General features: G+C 44.2%; 1 protein-coding gene across 5 annotated transcripts in view; it reads left to right on the top strand.

The window, feature by feature from the left end:
• The window catches only part of LOC138853618 (uncharacterized), an 83699-nt gene that overhangs the window by 47106 nt on the left and 16064 nt on the right, over nt 1-20529 (top strand). For 4 of the 5 annotated variants that reach the window (XR_011392818.1, XM_070091484.1, XM_070091486.1 and 1 more), the window contains exon 2: nt 17994-18185. Coding sequence is in view for 3 of the 5 variants with exons in the window: in XM_070091484.1 (XP_069947585.1) it covers nt 17994-18185 (192 nt within the window). In the remaining 2 variants the exon portion in view is untranslated. Of the gene's footprint in view, nt 1-11417; nt 14953-17993; nt 18186-20529 lie in introns of those variants that run through there. The other variant, XR_011392817.1, reaches the window with a different exon arrangement.

The following is a 20529-nucleotide window of genomic DNA, read 5'->3' as shown; positions in this document are numbered from 1 at the left end:
ATATATATATATATATATATATATATATATATATATATATATATATATACTTTTTCTGTTTTTCAGTTTTGCATAAAAGACTGAGCCGATTCGGAAGACTTTTATAGTTTTGCTTTCACATGCCTTACACAGCCTTTGTTCCGATAATTTGCATTTGAGTTCTATATTGGGATTAATGTCCATGTTTTTTTTTTTTTTAATAAATAGTTTTCGAGACCCTCCGCTCGTGGGGAAAATACCATTTTAATTTATTGATAAAGTTAACTAACAAAATTATGAAGAAAACCAAATCATATTGTGTCTTGTTGCAGTGTTGTCGTCCTGAGAGGCAGTGTGTGCTGCCTCTAGTGTCTTGTTGCAGTGTTGTCGTCCTGAGAGGCAGTGTCTGTTGCCTCTAGTGTCTTGTTGCAGTGTTGTCGTCCTGAGAGGCAGTGTCTGCTGCCTCTAGTGTCTTGTTGCAGTGTTGTCGTCCTGAGAGGCAGTGTCTGCTGCCTCTAGTGTCTTGTTGCAGTGTTGTCGTCCTGAGAGGCAGTGTCTGCTGCCTCTAGTGTCTTGTTGCAGTGTTGTCGTCCTGAGAGGCAGTGTCTGCTGCCTCTAGTGTCTTGTTGCAGTGTTGTCGTCCTGAGAGGCAGTGTTTGCTGCCTCTAGTGTCTTGTTGCAGTGTTGTCGTGCTGAGAGGCAGTGTCTGCTGCCTCTAGTGTCTTGTTGCAGTGTTGTCGTCCTGAGAGGCAGTGTCTGCTGCCTCTAGTGTCTTGTTGCAGTGTTGTCGTCCTGAGAGGCAGTGTCTGCTGCCTCTAGTGTCTTGTTGCAGTGTTGTCGTCCTGAGAGGCAGTGTCTGCTGCCTCTAGTGTCTTGTTGCAGTGTTGTCGTCCTGAGAGGCAGTGTTTGCTGCCTCTAGTGTCTTGTTGCAGTTTTGTCGTCCTGAGAGGCAGTGTCTGCTGCCTCTAGTGTCTTGTTGCAGTGTTGTCGTCCTGAGAGGCAGTGTCTGTTGCCTCTAGTGTCTTGTTGCAGTGTTGTCGTCCTGAGAGGCAGTGTCTGCTGCCTCTAGTGTCTTGTTGCAGTGTTGTCGTCCTGAGAGGCAGTGTCTGTTGCCTCTAGTGTCTTGTTGCAGTGTTGTCGTCCTGAGAGGCAGTGTGTGTTGCCTCTAGTGTCTTGTTGCAGTGTTGTCGTCCTGAGAGGCAGTGTTTGCTGCCTCTAGTGTCTTGCTGCAGTGTTGTCGTCCTGAGAGGCAGTGTGTGTTGCCTCTAGTGTCTTGTTGCAGTGTTGTCGTCCTGAGAGGCAGTGTTTGCTGCCTCTAGTGTCTTGCTGCAGTGTTGTCGTCCTGAGAGGCAGTGTGTGTTGCCTCTAGTGTCTTGTTGCAGTGTTGTCGTCCTGGGAGGCAGTGTTTGCTGCCTCTAGTGTCTTGTTGCAGTGTTGTCGTCCTGAGAGGCAGTGTCTGTTGCCTCTAGTGTCTTGTTGCAGTGTTGTCGTCCTGAGAGGCAGTGTTTGCTGCCTCTAGTGTCTTGCTGCAGTGTTGTCGTCCTGAGAGGCAGTGTGTGTTGCCTCTAGTGTCTTGTTGCAGTGTTGTCGTCCTGGGAGGCAGTGTTTGCTGCCTCTAGTGTCTTGTTGCAGTGTTGTCGTCCTGAGAGGCAGTGTCTGTTGCCTCTAGTGTCTTGTTGCAGTGTTGTCGTCCTGAGAGGCAGTGTCTGCTGCCTCTAGTGTCTTGTTGCAGTGTTGTCGTCCTGAGAGGCAGTGTGTGTTGCCTCTAGTGTCTTGTTGCAGTGTTGTCGTCCTGAGAGGCAGTGTCTGCTGCCTCTAGTGTCTTGTTGCAGTGTTGTCGTCCTGGGAGGCAGTGTTTGCTGCCTCTAGTGTCTTGTTGCAGTGTTGTCGTCCTGAGAGGCAGTGTCTGCTGCGTCTAGTGTCTTGTTGCAGTGTTGTCGTCCTGGGAGGCAGTGTTTGCTGCCTCTAGTGTCTTGTTGCAGTGTTGTCGTCCTGAGAGGCAGTGTCTGCTGCCTCTAGTGTCTTGTTGCAGTGTTGTCGTCCTGAGAGGCAGTGTCTGCTGCCTCTAGTGTCTTGTTGCAGTGTTGTCGTCCTGAGAGGCAGTGTCTGCTGCCTCTAGTGTCTTGTTGCAGTGTTGTCGTCCTGAGAGGCAGTGTTTGCTGCCTCTAGTGTCTTGTTGCAGTGTTGTCGTCCTGAGAGGCAGTGTCTGCTGCCTCTAGTGTCTTGTTGCAGTGTTGTCGTCCTGAGAGGCAGTGTCTGCTGCCTCTAGTGTCTTGTTGCAGTGTTGTCGTCCTGAGAGGCAGTGTCTGCTGCCTCTAGTGTCTTGTTGCAGTGTTGTAGTCCTGAGAGGCAGTGTCTGCTGCCTCTAGTGTCTTGTTGCAGTGTTGTCGTCCTGAGAGGCAGTGTCTGCTGCCTCTAGTGTCTTGTTGCAGTGTTGTCGTCCTGAGAGGCAGTGTCTGCTGCCTCTAGTGTCTTGTTGCAGTGTTGTCGTCCTGAGAGGCAGTGTTTGCTGCCTATAGTGTCTTGTTGCAGTGTTGTCGTCCTGAGAGGCAGTGTCTGCTGCCTCTAGTGTCTTGTTGCAGTGTTGTCGTCCTGAGAGGCAGTGTCTGCTGCCTCTAGTGTCTTGTTGCAGTGTTGTCGTTCTGAGAGGCAGTGTCTGCTGCCTCTAGTGTCTTGTTGCAGTGTTGTCGTTCTGAGAGGCAGTGTCTGCTGCCTCTAGTGTCTTGTTGCAGTGTTGTCGTCCTGAGAGGCAGTGTCTGCTGCCTCTAGTGTCTTGTTGCAGTGTTGTCGTCCTGAGAGGCAGTGTTTGCTGCCTCTAGTGTCTTGTTGCAGTGTTGTCGTCCTGAGAGGCAGTGTCTGCTGCCTCTAGTGTCTTGTTGCAGTGTTGTCGTCCTGAGAGGCAGTGTCTGCTGCCTCTAGTGTCTTGTTGCAGTGTTGTCGTCCTGAGAGGCAGTGTCTGCTGCCTCTAGTGTCTTGTTGCAGTGTTGTCGTCCTGAGAGGCAGTGTCTGCTGCCTCTAGTGTCTTGTTGCAGTGTTGTCGTCCTGAGAGGCAGTGTCTGCTGCCTCTAGTGTCTTGTTGCAGTGTTGTCGTCCTGAGAGGCAGTGTCTGCTGCCTCTAGTGTCTTGTTGCAGTGTTGTCGTCCTGAGAGGCAGTGTTTGCTGCCTATAGTGTCTTGTTGCAGTGTTGTCGTCCTGAGAGGCAGTGTCTGCTGCCTCTAGTGTCTTGTTGCAGTGTTGTCGTCCTGAGAGGCAGTGTCTGCTGCCTCTAGTGTCTTGTTGCAGTGTTGTCGTTCTGAGAGGCAGTGTCTGCTGCCTCTAGTGTCTTGTTGCAGTGTTGTCGTTCTGAGAGGCAGTGTCTGCTGCCTCTAGTGTCTTGTTGCAGTGTTGTCGTTCTGAGAGGCAGTGTTTGCTGCCTCTAGTGTCTTGTTGCAGTGTTGTCGTTCTGAGAGGCAGTGTCTGTTGCCTCTAGTGTCTTGTTGCAGTGTTGTCGTCCTGAGAGGCAGTGTCTGCTGCCTCTAGTGTCTTGTTGCAGTGTTGTCGTTCTGAGAGGCAGTGTCTGCTGCCTCTAGTGTCTTGTTGCAGTGTTGTCGTTCTGAGAGGCAGTGTCTGCTGCCTCTAGTGTCTTGTTGCAGTGTTGTCGTTCTGAGAGGCAGTGTCTGCTGCCTCTAGTGTCTTATTGCAGTGTTGTCGTTCTGAGAGGCAGTGTCTGCTGCCTTTAGTGTCTTGTTGCAGTGTTGTCGTTCTGAGAGGCAGTGTCTGCTGCCTCTAGTGTCTTATTGCAGTGTTGTCGTTCTGAGAGGCAGTGTCTGCTTCCTCTAGAGTCTTGTTGCAGTGTTGTCGTCCTGAGAGGCAGTGTCTGTTGTCTCTAGTGTCTTGTTGCAGTGTTGTCGTCCTGGGAGGCAGTGTCTGTTGCCTCTAGTGTCTTAATGCAGTGTTGTCGTCCTGAGAGGCAGTGTGTGTTGCCTCTAGTGTCTTGCTGCAGTGTTGTCGTCCTGAGAGGCAGTGTGTGTTGCCTCTAGCGTCTTGTTGCAGTGTTGTCGTCCTGAGAGGCAGTGTCTGCTGCCTCTAGTGTCTTGTTGCAGTGTTGTCTTCCTGAGAGGCAGTGTCTGTTGCCTCTAGTGTCTTGTTGCAGTGTTGTCGTCCTGAGAGGCAGTGTTTGTTGCCTCTAGTGTCTTGCTGCAGTGTTGTCGTCCTGAGAGGCAGTGTGTGTTGCCTCTAGCGTCTTGTTGCAGTGTTGTCGTCCAGGGAGGCAGTGTCTGCTGCCTCTAGTGTCTTGTTGCAGTGTTGTCGTCCTGAGAGGCAGTGTCTGTTGCCTCTAGTGCCTTGTTGCAGTGTTGTCGTCCTGAGAGGCAGTGTCTGTTGCCTCTAGTGTCTTGCTGCAGTGTTGTCGTCCTGAGAGGCAGTGTGTGTTGCCTCTAGTGTCTTGTTGCAGTGTTGTCGTCCTGAGAGGCAGTGTCTGTTGCCTCTAGTGCCTTGTTGCAGTGTTGTCGTCCTGAGAGGCAGTGTCTGTTGCCTCTAGTGTCTTGTTGCAGTGTTGTCGTTCTGAGAGGCAGTGTCTGTTGCCTCTAGTGTCTTGTTGCAGTGTTGTCGTTCTGAGAGGCAGTGTGTGTTGCCTCTAGTGTCTTGTTGCAGTGTTGTCGTTCTGAGAGGCAGTGTCTGTTGCCTCTAGTGCCTTGTTGCAGTGTTGTCGTTCTGAGAGGCAGTGTCTGTTGCCTCTAGTGTCTTGTTGCAGTGTTGTCGTCCTGAGAGGCAGTGTCTGTTGCCTCTAGTGTCTTGTTGCAGTGTTGTCGTTCTGGGAGGCAGTGTCTGTTGCCTCTAGTGTCTTGTTGCAGTGTTGTCGTTCTGGGAGGCAGTGTCTGTTGCCTCTAAGTAAGTACCTTCTCTGCTTACCTGTTGATGGTGCAGGGATCACAGTCCACCTGAACCAGTTTCAGAGCGGGGCTTATGGTTGGAGTTTTGGTCAATCAGGTTGTTGGTGCTGTCCACGGCAGTAATTTGTCGCAAGTACCAGAACTCAAGAACAGATTCCAGAAATTTTTTCATGTTTCCTCTTCAAAAGAGTCACAATGTTAAAATTAATGAACCTCACTAGGAAAAATGGAGAGAGATAGAGAGAGAGAGAGAGAGAGAGAGAGAGAGAGAGAGAGAGAGAGAGAGAGAGAGAGAGAGAGAGAGAGAGAGAGAGATAGAGAGAGAGGAGGAAGAAAGGAGGGAGAAAGAAAGTAGTAGAAATTATTAAAAAAAAAAATAAGTCTTTAATATGAAGATCGTTTGACAAGATACAACAACAGTCGTGTATTGAACTTTGTAACTATAACTCAGCAAAAGGTGAGACCTGTATTGCATCTTTTGACAGGCTAAACCCGTGTGGGTCATCCACCATACGGGATACTGGAGGTTCCATCCTCCTTCCACTCTTAACCATCCTCCTGACCTGTAAAACAACAATGTTCGCATCTCAGTCACCAAGTTTATCAGTGACACTTTAACAAATTAACGTTTTGACCTTCCACTTATAATATTTATGTACTGACATGGCAATTATATATGTAATTAACATTTGCACACCTCACCGACCTTCCTGAGTCTGCCTCTGGCATCCTCTGCACCTTCCTGAGTCTGCCTCTGGCATCCTCTGCACCTTCCTGAGTCTGCCTCTGGCATCCTCTGCACCTTCCTGAGTCTGCCTCTGGTATCCTCTGCACCTTCCTGAGTCTGCCTCTGGTATCCTCTGCACCTTCCTGAGTCTGCCTCTGGTATCCTCTGCACCTTCCTGAGTCTGCCTCTGGCATGCTCTGCACCTTCCTGAGTCTGCCTCTGGTATCCTCTGCACCTTCCTGAGTCTGCCTCTGGTATCCTCTGCACCTTCCTGAGTCTGCCTCTGACATCCTCTGCACCTTCCTGAGTCTGCCTCTGGTATCCTATGCGCCTTCCTGAGTCTGCCCCTGGCATCCTCTGAACCTTCCTGAGTCTGCCTCTGGCATCCTCTGCACCTTCCTGAGTCTGCCTCTGGTATCCTCTGCACCTTCCTGAGTCTGCCTCTGATATCCTTTGCACCTTCCTGAGTCTGCCTCTGGTATCCTCTGCACCTTCCTGAGTCTGCCTCTGGCATCCTCTGCACTTTTCTGAGTCTGCCTCTGGTATCCTCTGCACCTTCCTGAGTCTGCCTCTGATATCCTCTGCACCTTCCTGAGTCTGCCTCTAGTAACCTCTGCACCTTCCTGAGTCTGCCTCTGGCATCCTCTGCACCTTCCTGAGTCTGCCTCTGACATCCTCTGCACCTTCCTGAGTCTGCCTCTGGCATCCTCTGCACCTTCCTGAGTCTGCCTCTGCATCCTCTGCACCTTCCTGAGTCTGCCTCTGGCATCCTCTGCACCTTCCTGAGTCTGCCTCTGGCATCCTCTACACCTTCCTGAGTCTGCCTCTGGCATCCTCTGCACCTTCCCGAGTCTGCCTCTGACATCCTCTGCACCTTCCTGAGTCTGCCTCTGGCATCCTCTGCACCTTCCTGAGTCTGCCTCTGGCATCCTCTGCACCTTCCTGAGTCTGCCTCTGGCATCCTCTGCACCTTCCTGAGTCTGCCTCTGGCATCCTCTGCACCTTCCTGAGTCTGCCTCTGGCATCCTCTGCACCTTCCTGAGTCTGCCTCTGGCATCCTCTGCACCTTCCCTAGTCTCTGTTCTGCCATAGTGCATCTTCAACACAGCCTGCCCTGCAGCGCTGTACGGCCCTTGTGGGTTTAGCGCGTAGTTTTGATTGTAGTAGCAGCAGTATTAGTTAAGGGACAAAACTATGTATGTTTGTTGTGAATATATAACGGTAACTGTTATATGTATGATACCTACATCTTACTGTCTCAGTTTTTTGCGTGCTTCCCGTAAATACAGATTTGCTCTATGTATCGGTCAGGCCAGGTTAGATCAAGTAGGTTAGGTTAGGTCAGGTCAGATCAGGTAGGTTAGGCTACGTTACGTTAGGTCGGGTCAGTTATGTTAGGTCAGAGTAGAGCAGTTAGGTTGTTAGGTGAGGTACGTTAGGTAGGGTTAAATCAAACCGTTAGTCAGGTTAGGTCAGGTTAGCTCACGTAGGTTAAGTTAGATTATCTTTAGCCATAAATAAGCAGGGATAAATTACGTCTGGATAAACCCAGGCAGCGTTACAATCAACACGCATATTGCTAAGACGTAAATACGAGTTATTATAACAGCCGGGAAAAATAATGCATTTATGGCGTACCAAAATACATTTAGTTTCTCGGAAACTTTTCGAAATACTGAGGCAACTTATAAACTGTGTTGGGTTACTCACACATAAACACATTTATAGTTAATATTGGTACATTGTAAATGTACTTACCTGTAACAGGAAAAAAATCCGGATTTCCGTTGTTTGTAGGAAGATACAATGAATGAGCTTAATAATGTTACATCGAATTGTGGGTGATATTAAAGTGTTGAATTATGTACAAGACTGCACCGCTTATTTTTGATGATGATAATGATGATGATGATGATGATGATGATGATACTACCATTACTACTACTACTAATAAGAATTTTATTATGATTATTCCTTCTCATTCTTATTCTTAGCGATTTTTTTCAGCCACGACAGTGAGAGTTTGTTTCATATCTGGTAACGATGAGAATGCACTAGTTTTAGAGGCCTGGTCACAGACCGGGCCGCGGGGGCGTTGACCCCCGGAACTCTCTCCAGGTAAACTACAGGTAAACCCGTCTGGTGCATCAATGAGATGCGATGCCCTGTCCAGTTCATCCCTGGCGTCAACAAGACTAGCTTATTCTGGTTACATCTATAACTCTCTGGTGTTTACCACAGCCGCCTGGTGCTGGCTTCACTATTCCTGGCACCGTGAGCGATGCCAGGGACCTGCCACCCCTCACTTAATATGGTTTGCTTTTTACTTGATCGTTTAGGCGGCCTGGTGTGATTCAGGGATGCTGGGGGGGGGGAGGAGAGGGTGATCACTGGTGTTCTGACTTAGTGTTCGAGTCCCCTGAGAACTATATATATATATATATATATATATATATATATATATATATATATATATATATATATATATATATATATATATATATATATATATATATATATATGTATATATATATATATATATGTATATATATATATATATATATATATATATATATATATATATATATATATATATATATATATATATATATATATATATATATATATATATATATATATATATATATATATATATATATATATATATATATATATATATATATATATATATATATATATATATATATATATATATATATATATATATATATATATATATATATATATATATATATATATATATATATATATATATATATATATATATATATATATATATATATATATATATATATATATATTATATATATATATATATATATATATATATATATATATATATATATATATATATATATATATATATATATATATATATATATATATATATATATATATTTTCAACAAGTCGGCCGTCTCCCACCGAGGCAGGGTGACCCAAAAAAGAAAGAAAATCCCCAAAAAGAAAATACTTTCATCATCATTCAACACTTTCACCTCACTCACACATAATCACTGTTTTTGCAGAGGTGCTCAGAACACAACAGTTTAGAAGCATATACGTATAAAGATACACAACATATCCTTCCAAACTGCCAATATCCCGAACCCCTCCTTTAGAGTGCAGGCATTGTACTTCCCATTTCCAGGACTCAAGTCCGGCTATATAAAAATAACTGGTTTCCCTGAATCCCTACACTAAATATTACCCTGCTCACACTCCAACAGATCGTCAGGTCCCAAATACCATTCGTCTCCATTCACTCCTATCTAACACGCTCATGCACGCCTGCTGGAAGTCCAAGCCCTTCGCCCACAAAACCTCCCTTACTCCTTCCTTCCAACCTTTTCGAGGACGACCCTTACCCCGCCTTTCTTCTCCTACAGATTTAAATGCTCTCCATGTCATTCTACTTTGATCCATTCTCTCTAAATGACCAAACCACCTCAACAACCCCTCTTCTGCCCTCTGACTAATACTTTTATTAACTCCACACCTTCTCCTAATTTCCACACTCCGAATTTTCTGCATAGTATTTACACCACACATTGCCCTTACACAGGACATCTCCACTGCCTCCAACCGTCTCCTCGCTGCTGCATTTACCACCCAAGCTTCACACCCATATAAGAGTGTTGGTACTACTATACTTTCATTCATTCCCTTCTTTGCCTCCATACATAACGTTTTTTGTCTCCACATATACCTCAACGCACCACTCACCTTTTTTCCCTCATCAATTCTATGATTTACATAATCCTTCATAAATCCATCCGCCGACACGTCAACTCCCAAGTATCTGAAAACATTCACTTCTTCCATACTCCTTTTCCCCAATTTAATATCCAATTTTTCTTTATCTAAATCATTAGATACCCTCATTACCTTACTCTTTTCTATGTTCACTTTCAACTTTCTACCTTTACACACACTCCCAAACTCATCCACTAACCTTCGCAATTTTTCTTTAGAATCTCCCATAAGCACAGTATCATCAGCAAAAAGTAACTGTGTCAATTCCCATTTTGTATTTAATTCCCCATAATTTAACCCCACCCCTCTCCCGAACACCCTAGCATTTACTTCTTTTACAACCCCATCTATAAATATATTAAACAACCATGGTGACGTTACACATCCCTGTCTAAGACCTACTTTTACCGGGAAGTAGTCTCCCTCTCTTCTACACACCCTAACCTGAGTCTCACTATCCTCATAAAAACTCTTTACAGTATATATATATATATATATATATATATATATATATATATATATATATATATATATATATATATATATATATATATATGCAGCTCCTGGCCCCAAGTGTGTGTGTATGTGTGTGTAGGCAACTTTTATGTATAACATACACAAGCATATTATATGCTATGTTGTTGACGCAATATTCAGCATTTTTTTAATTGATCTATGAGTTTATTATATATTAAGGAGACGTAGACATGTTATAACATTCAATATTAAGTTTATTATAGCTTGGCAATGTGATCTCTTACGTTATTAATATATGCCACTTAAAAAAAATAAATAATACAAGGGAATAAAAAAAGAATTATCACGGGGAATAACAATACAGTTAATTTGTGTTTACGTCTATCACAGAAGATTAATAATGTATTGACATAAAAAATAAATAATTCTACCTGACGATAACTCAATTTTCCTGCAAAAAAACAAAAAAATCAAAGATTGCCGAAAAGGATCTAGTCGACAACTACCCGAGGCGCTTTTTAACCTCCATGAAATATCCAGAAGCAGAGGAGCCGGTTAATCTGGTGAGTGAGGCAGCCAGCCTGATCTTCAAGCCAGACCCAGCCTGAGTCTGGCCAGCCTGAGCTTCAGGCCAGACCCAGCCTGAGTCTGGCCAGCCTGAGCTTCAGGCCAGACCCAGCCTGATCTTCAGGCCAGACCCAGCCGAGTCTGGCCCTGCAATAGCATTTTCCTAGCGTCAACGTTTAACACTGTATCTCACATCGTCCTGCCATTATATTTACATAAGTTTTATGTAGTCTGGAACTTGTCTTAACAGATTTTTGATCTCAGGTTAAGCGACTTATTTTTTTCTTACATTTATTCGCTGCGCACTGTTGCTAGGCGCTACTACCAACATTATACCTGTTGCTAGGCGCTACTACCAACATTATACCTGTTGCTAGGCGCTACTACCAGCATTATACCTGTTCCTAGGCGCTACTACCAACATTATACCTGTTCCTAGGCGTTACTACCAACATTATACCTGTTGCTAGGCGCTACTACCAACATTATACCTGTTGTTAGGCGCTACTACCAACATTACACCTGTTGCTAGGAGCCACTACCAACATTACACCTGTTGCTAGGAGCCACTATCAACATTTACACCTGTTTAACACTGATAATAACATAGCTTACTTATATGCTCCTTCGCATATGAAATATAACCGACTATATTTATTATTTTGCTGATTGGTTATTTACGTTAGGCCTATTGTTCTTATAACTAAGCTGTAACCTTTGCAGATTATTATTTTATGTTACGTGTTTCATGTGTGATTTGTATGTTAATGATTTAGTAGCACTTGTTATCTAACGTTCTAATATAACCTTAGTCACTGTTATATGATGAACAAAGGATATCATCATTTTTTTGGTGAAATAATACACACATGACCTCTGCCTTTTGTTTGTAGATCTTTGAGACATGAGACAGCTGAACAGTGCCCATGCTGAAATGTAAGTATCTGTTGATGTGTTGCAGGAGGATTACTGTGGCTTCATGCCCTACACACCGGCTGTGGCAGCAGTCAGGCGCCGTCTTTAACCTGCCTCTTCCACACCCTGTGTTTACTGTTTCCTTCATCCTCCCCTGATTTTATCTTCCTCTCTTTCTCTTCCTTCTCTAAACTTTTAGTTAAAGTAGATCTATAATGGTTAGTAGATAGTTAAACTGAGTGGTGTATTATTTTGGTAGGTTAAAAGCACTGATTTCACATGGGATCATTAAGGCTGTAATTCACCTCTACACTAACAAGACCATTTTAGTCACTGTAAGAAGAATTCAAGAAAACTCTCAATGTATATGCACGGAGATACACACCTCTCGGTGTACGTACACTGTGTTAATCGCATATTAGAGCATAGGCGATAATTCACCACCTAGATAATACGGGCCCCGAGGATAATTCGCTAATAACCCAGACAGAAGAAATTTTTGACGTCGTTTCGGCCCGTCCTGAACCATTGGCAAGTTGCAGTGTTTCAGGACGGACAGAAACCTCCTAAGTGCCCTTATTTATGAACAATTTGAAGTGGTATATGATAAAGCGTCAGCTGACGAGGCATAAATGTTACCTCCCCTTCCTGGAGTCTTCCTGGAGGGCATTCCGGGGATCAACGCCTCTGTGGCCCGGTCCACGACCAAGCCTCCCGCTGGATCAGGGCCTGATCATCCAGGCTGTTACTGATAACCACACGTAGTCCAACGTACGAACCACAGCCCGGCTGATCCGGCACCGACTTACAGTATCTACCCTTCCTGCAGCAACAGCAGCAGCAGCATCCGTAGGCCCCGCCTACAGGATCACAAGATACTACATACATACCATGGGGAATTGGAAATAAAAAAAAGCCCGCCCACTTTTAGTATCGAATCACATGTGGCTTGATTTTGTCTTAGCTTTTGCCTATGTAAATCTGTGATGATTCTGCCGTGTGCTGTGAAGCCGAATCAATATGCTATGAAAATCCCCTGGTGGCCTGGTGGTTAACGCTCTCGCTTCACACGGTGAGGGTCTGGGTTCGATTCCCAGCCAGAGTAGAAACATTGGACGTGTTTCTTTCCACCTGTTGTCTATGTTCCCCATCAGTAAAATGGGTACCTGGGTGTTAGTCGACTGGTGTGGGTCGCATCCTGGGACACTGACCTAAGGAGGCCTGGTCACAGACCGGGCCGCGGGGGCGTTGACCCCCGGAACTCTCTCCAGATAAACTCCAGATATACAACGAGGCTGGAGTACAGCCAAGAAGATTTCTCTCCAGTGCACACAGTCTCCTTCGCTATTATTATGAGAATATATTCCTTCCTAATAATTAATTAACGCTTATTTTCAAGTACGTACAAACTGTTTTGTTTACTCTTCTTAAGTTTATGTCATATTTTGTGTTAAATGTGCTATATATTATTGGAATTTTAAAGTGATCTCAATCATTCTGTATTATTGTTTTAGTGTTTGTCTTGGTACACTAATTCATGGTACTTGGTTTTCTCGCTTATATTTGTGGTTCCTTTAGTTATTCCGATTTTATTGAAAGAACCGGATTCTCTCTTATCTTAGTTACCACAGTGTTAGTACCTGCTGCACTGCTAGTAACTGCTGCACTGCCAGTAACTGCTGCACTGCCAGTAACTGCTGCACTGCCAGTAACTGCTGCACTGCTAGTAACTGCTGCACTGCTAGTAACTGCTGCACTGCCAGTAACTACTGCACTGCCAGTAACTGCTGCACTGTCAGTACCTGCTGCACTGCCAGTAACTACTGCACTGCCAGTAACTGCTGCACTGCCAGTAACTGCTGCACTGCCAGTAACTGCTGCACTGTCAGTACCTGCTGCACTGCCAGTAACTACTGCACTGCCAGTACCTGCTGCACTGCCAGTACCTGCTGCACTTCCAGTAACTGTTGCACTGCCAGTAACTGCTGCACTGCCAGTAACTGCTGCACTGCCAGTAACTGCTGCACTGCCAGTAACTGCTGCACTGTCAGTAACTACTGCACTGCCAGTACCTGCTGCACTTCCAGTAACTACTGCACTACCAGTACCTGCTGCACTACCAGTAACTGCTGCACTACCAGTAACTGCTGCACTACCAGTAGCTACTGCACTACCAGTAACTGCTGCACTACCAGTAACTGCTGCACTACCAATAACTGCTGCACTACCAATAACTGCTGCACTACCAGTAGCTACTGCACTACCAGTAACTACTGCACTATCAGTAACTACTGCACTATCAGTACCTGCTGCACTACCAGTAACTGCTGCACTATCAGTAACTACTGCACTATCAGTATCTGCTGCACTACCAGTAACTACTGCACTACCAGTAACTACTGCACTATCAGTACCTGCTGCACTACCAGTAACTGCTGCACTATCAGTAACTACTGCACTATCAGTATCTGCTGCACTACCAGTAACTACTGCACTACCAGTAACTACTGCACCATCAGTACCTGCTGCACTACCAGTAACTGCTGCACTATCAGTAACTACTGCACTATCAGTACCTGCTGCACTACCAGTAACTGCTGCACTATCAGTAACTACTGCACTACCAGTAACTACTGCACTACCAGTAACTACTGCACTATCAGTATCTGCTGCACTACCAGTAACTACTGCACTACCAGTAACTACTGCACTATCAGTACCTGCTGCGCTACCAGTAACTACTGCACTACCAGTAACTGCTGCACTGCCAGTAACTGCTGCACTGCCAGTAACTACTGCACTACCAGTAACTGCTGCACTGCCAGTAACTGCTGCACCAATAACTACCGCACCAGTAACTACTGCGACAATAACTATTTCACTAGTAACTACTGGACCAGCTTCATCCTGGTAATCAAAACCCTCTCAGCTATCTTTTTGTAATTTCCTCAGCTCGTCACTGTAGGTAACGAGCTGAGGCATTTTTCACTACTTCCCTTGGTTACTAAAGCTTTCCTAAGCTCCATGGTGAATTTTAGCCTCCATAATATGGTCCCATAATTTATCTGCTGCTTTTTCCTCACCATTTTCTTCACTAAGCTCTTTGTAATTTACTTCTCTCTGCCATAAAGCTTTTGATTTACAAATGATTTGTTGTTTATCTTAGGAAGTATCTTCAGTAAATGGCTGTTAACGTTGATCATGGTTATGTCTTCTCACACACGTTCTTCCTATTCTCCAAATTCTGCTCATCTGAGCCAATCTTCAATTACTTAGTATGTTCATCTCCTTTGTCTAGTGTCACCTCCTTCACTAGTTTGCTATCATTTAATAGTTTATTCCCCTTATTACTTTGCCATCCTCCAGTAGTCTTGTTTTCTCAGTAGCTTCCCAACTCCCGAGAATTTCTATATAAAGTCCAACTCCCATACATCCCTTGTACCCTGTCCACCCAACTGTACAGTGTCCACCACACTGTGACGTGTCTAACAACCCTACGTCCATTGTATCGTGTCACCCAGCCTATGTCCACTGTACCGTTGACTTGCACCTTACTCCCTCTGTACTGTCAACCCTACTACGTTCACGCCGAAGAGAGTGCGGTGTTCGTCTCTGCGGGACGCTAGGCTTCACACAACCTTGTGAGTTGTGGTTCTGTGTCGCCTGTTGAATGTTGTGACGCTCGGTTTTGGGCTGACTTTTTTGCATTCCATGCCCCAGCCCTCTTTTTCCTTCCTTCTCACCTCAGCTTAATTCAATGCGTCTTTCTTCCTACTCCAACCTTCCATTTTACCTGGCCTGCTTATCTTCCCTGCCTACCCAGCCTACCTCTCTTCCTGGCCTCCCTGTCCCTTCTAACAACCCCGTCTTACCTCACTGCCTGGCTTTCCTGTCCCTTCCCAATATTATCCTACCTAACTGCCTGTTCCTCATTCCATCCCTGGCCTACGTCACTACCTGGCCTACCCTCTCACAGCCTGTCTTTCCTTATACCTGCAAGCGACCACCAGGCTCGGGCGTGATTCCTACGACTTAACAAGCTTATTTGTGTAGGAAATTTGTCCCACGATTACCAGTGCTGGCCATCAGGGATCAGCGGGATACTTGACACTACACAAGACTTAAATATAGAAGATGACTCTAACAGTCTAGCTCTTATAGAAGTGCATTTAGGGTGCATGCATTTGTCGACGTCGTCAGGTGTTTGTTGCTCGGAGAGAGGCGTCTAGTTAGTTACAATGGCGGCAGTTCTAGAAATCTGCTGCCATGTGGGAGCAGAGACACATTCTCCCTCACACTCAGCTGGCAGACTTCCAGGCCCAGATGTTGACTACAACAATCACAATTAGTTTGGCAATATGGGTCGACATCTTGCACTAACATTTGCCTCTTTCATACGGCGTGTTTTTATCTTTTACTGAATACATCTATTCTAAAAAAAAAAAACGTTGATGTGTATACTTTTATAATATTTCAGACGTTGTATGGCATCCTTACCCGTTTACCGATCCCCGGAGAATTAAATTATATAATATTTATTGTAATATTCGTTTAGTCTGAGAACATCAACTCATTGGTGAAGGAACATTTAAGATTTTATTTGTGAGGGAAGGTGAGATGGGTAAGCCCAGGCATATCCCATTCCATTTTAACAAACGGGACACAATGTGATTTATACTTTCTGCTATATGGTATACAATCTGGCTCCGGTATGTTAGATGTTGCTTAACGACGGTTATACAGCTTCAGCGAGTCAGTTCTTGCTTCACTACGGGTAAACAACGCCAATAAGCCAACAGTTGTTTAACAACTGAGCGGGTTATCTACCTAAGACCCGTTAGAAGTTATATTTCTGGCGGATAAAACACGGACACCTCTCATCTCACACTCCCTTTCGCATCTCCAGATAATTCTCATTATCAGTCCCAGGTTTACTCGCGCTTATTGCCTCAACTACAGATACTTTACATTATCTGTCCCAGGTACACTCCCACTCACTGTCATATCTACCTCACACCTCATTAACTATGTCAGGTCTGGGCTCCCACACCAGCCTTGGATAGTGCTGCTTCTAGCTTCTGCATGACCAAGTCTTCCTCTTGCCTGACAACAATCGTGTAGTCCTGTTGCTGTACTTACAATGTCCTCGTCATTCACAAAATTAATTTATTGATTTGCTGACTAGATGTGTTGAAACAACTAATCTTTTCTTTTGTTTATGTTTGTTGCCTAATAAATCACTTAAATATAATTTAGATTAGCCGACATTTTGACAGTTCACTGATGGCTAACTGAGCTTTTCAGAAATATCCTGAATGAGGTACAGTGTCTGTACGTGGTAGTTGTGTGCTCACCCCTCAAGGAAGGTTCCTTGAAGTCTGTGGTGAGAGTTCTCGAGATCAAAATCCCCTCAAGGAAGGTTCCTTGATGTTGGTGAGGGGCTCTTGATTTAGGGAATTAGAACTGTGCTCCAGTTCCCCGAATTAAGCCTGAATGCCTTCCACATATCCCCCCCCCCAGGCGCTGTATAATCCTCCGGGTTTAGCGCTTCCCCCTTGATTATAATAATAATAATAATCGAGATCAAAACCATTTTACCTCTTTACCCCTTATACCAAACCTAATTGCTTCCCATTCCCGCAGGCGCTGTACGACTCCTACAGGTAGAGCGCTTCTCGTTAAGTATGAGACTACTACCACTAATAACGTGTGTATAGCGATGTCAACTTTTTGTGACATCAGATTTCCACACTATACAAATTAAATACACAAACATACTCCCATATTTAACCAGTGTATTCTCATTTTAAAGTATTTATTATTATTATTATTATTATTATTATTATTATTATTATTATTATTATTATTATTATTATTATTATTATTATTATTATTATTATTATACTGAGGATTATTAGCATTTTCCTGATGATTATCATTATTGACGTTTTTATTATTATCACCATTATGTCTGTTACAACTAAGAACATTTATGTTAAATATGTTTACATGATTATCACATAAATACACTTTATAATGTTATTATGTAACAAATGTAATGTATTTTATCACAGTTTTGGTGAGAGAGAAAGAGAGACAAAGAGAGAGAGAGAGAGAGTGAGAAAGAGAGAGTCCTTAACTTGTCAATAAAGTTACGGATCCTTAACCTAACCTTGTCAAACCCTGTGTAAAGAAAGAGAGAGAGAGAGAGAGAGAGAGAGAGAGAGAGAGAGAGAGAGAGAGAGAAAGAAAGATTTGATTAAGATCAGTTCCCTTGAACTTCCTCTTCTGCCCTTGATGGCAGCGAGGGGCTCTTAACCCATGGAACTGAACCTGTCCTCTCTTCCCTTGGATTGAAACTCATTGCGTCCCTTCCCCCCACTAGGTACTGTGTGACCTCAACGGGTTTATCGCACTGCTTTATGTTGACCAATGGATTGTAGATTGTATTTCATGAAGCGCTGAACCCGTATGGGATATTTAGCGCAAGGCTTGGATCGATCCTACTTCCGCTTATTTGCGAGTTAATCTCTGATCAGTCAGGTGGTTGGTGTTGACCTCTCAGCTGACCACCCGAGCCCCTGTTGATCTTGCCGTTGACCATCCAAGTCTCTATTGATCTTGCCGTTGACCATCCAAGTCCCTGTTAAACCTGCCGTTGACCACAAGCTTGCTATTGCAGGAGACGCAGAATATGGAGCCGTCTTCAGTACCTCCCGTGATCCGACAGCCTCTGAGGGCCGCCTCTCCACCTCTGGGTAGCGACTTCGACCCTCGCTCGTACGAGCCCCGCTCCTTCGCTCCCACAGACTTCGAGCGTCAAGCTGACGATATCATCGCTAACTTCCGCGCCAGGCAAGGCTTACCCCTCGAGGTGAGTGATACCAGTGACATGGTAGACATGAGGAAGGGGAGACAGGGGCCAGTAGACTTAGGGTAGACAGAGATAAACAGGAGTGAATAGAAAAAGGGTAGATAACGGTGAACAGAGAGATATACTGGGGTGAATAGAGGATGGACAGGTGGTAAACAGGAAAAATTGTGATGGATAGACGGTGGACAGGGGCGAAGATACAGGAAGTAAAAAGGTGAATAGAAAGGGGAAAGATGGGGTATACAGGCAAACTTCAGACAGGGGTCAAACATGGAGAACAGGAGTTCATAGAGTGTAAACAGTTCGGAATTGATAGGGGTAAACGATGGGTAAACAGGGGTGAATATACTCAGGAAGTAAACAAGGATAAATAAGCAAGATAGACAGGTATGAATAGATATAGTAGACAGGGATGAAAAACTGTGCAATAAAAAGGGCTTAGACAGGGCTGAATGAACTGAGGAAGACATAGGTGAGTAGACAGGGAAGGGGACAGGATAGGGAACAGACATGAAAGAAGAGGGAATAGTGAATAGACAGGACAGAAGAGAGAATAGTGAATAGACAGGACAGAAGAGAGGATAGTGAATATATAAGACAGAAGAGAGGATAGTGAATAGACAGGACAGAAGAGAGGATAGTGAATAGACAGGACAGAAGAGAGGATAGTGAATAGACAGGACAGAAGAGAGGGTAGTGAATAGACAGGACAGAGGAGAGGGTAGTGAATTGACAGGACAGAAGAGAGGATAGTGAGTAGACAGGACAGAAGAGAGGATAGTGAATAGACAGGACAGAAGAGAGGACAGTGAATAGACAGGACAGAAGAGAGGATAGTGAATAGACAGGACAGAAGAGAGAATAGTTAATAGACAGGACAGAAGAGAGGATAGTGAATAGACAGGACAGAAGAGAGGACAGTGAATAGACAGGACAGAAGAGAGGACAGTGAATAGACAGGGCAGAAGAAAGGATAGTGAATAGACAGGAAAGAAGAAAGGACAGTGAATAGACAGGACAGAAGAGAGGATAGTGAATAGACAGGACAGAAGAGAGGACAGTGAATAGAAAGGACAGAAGAGAGGACAGTGAATAGACAGGACAGAAGAGAGGACAGTGAATAGAAAGGACAAGAGAGGACAGTGAATAGACATGACAGAAGAGTGGATAGTGAATAGACAGGACAGAAGAGAGGATAGTGAATAGACAGGACAGAAGAGAGGACAGTGAATAGACAGGACAGAAGAGAGGACAGTGAATAGACAGGACAGAAGAGAGGATAGCGAATAGACAGGACAGAAGAAAGGATAGTGAATAGACAGGACAGAAGAGAGGATAGTGAATAGACAGAGCAGAAGAGAGGGCACTGAATAGATACGACAGAAGAGAGGACAGCGAATAGACAGGACAAAAGAAAGGAGAGTGAATAGACAGGAAAGAAGAAAGGACAGTGAATAGACAGTGAGGTACATAAAAGTGGCTAAACAGATTCAGTAGATCTTAATAGATAGACAGGCGGAGCAGACAGTAACGGATACAACGAGGCTGACATGAGATAGAAGGAATAGATCTGAGTAGACGTGTTATGATGGAGGGAGATGAGGAGGAGGAGGTGAATGAGACAGAATACAGGGATAGAAAATAGACGCTTGGAAAATAGATACACGAGTCATAGATGCAAGATAGACAAGTGGAAGAAAAAGGATAGACGAATGATAGATAGACGAGTGATAGATAGGGGTAGTCGAGTGATTAGATATGTTGTTGATATACGATAGACGAGTGGGAGGTAGAATGAGAGGGAGGGGAGGTAGAATGAGGTAGAGTGGGAGATAGAATGAGGGAGTGTCGGAGGTAGAATGAGAGGGAGGGAAGGAGGTAGAATGAGGGAGAGTGGGAGGTAGAATGAGGAAGTGTGGGAAGTAGAATGAGAGGGAGGGAAGGAGGTAGAATGAGGGAGAGTGGGAGGTAGAATGAGGGAGTGTGGGAGGTAGAATGAGAGGGAGGGAAGGAGGTAGAATGAGGTAGAGTGGGAGGTAGAATTAATATACAATTTATAAACCAAGGTTTATCCCCAGAAATAATTATTATTTTATTTATAATGAAAATGTGTATACAACTGTGATATATATTCATAGTTGTTTTATGTTAAACCAGGTTAATATTCCATAATATTAAACCAGGTTAATATTCCATAATATTAAACCAGGTTAATATTCCATAATATTAAACCAGGTTAATATTCCATAATATTAAACCAGGACAAAATTCCATAATATTAAACCAGGTTAATATTCCATAATATTAAACCAGTACAAAATTCTAAAATATTAAACCAGGTCAA

Source organism: Cherax quadricarinatus, chromosome 35, assembly GCF_038502225.1.
Source record: "Cherax quadricarinatus isolate ZL_2023a chromosome 35, ASM3850222v1, whole genome shotgun sequence".
NCBI classification, from domain to species: domain Eukaryota; kingdom Metazoa; phylum Arthropoda; class Malacostraca; order Decapoda; family Parastacidae; genus Cherax; species Cherax quadricarinatus.
This window is presented reverse-complemented; position numbering and strand designations above follow the sequence as displayed.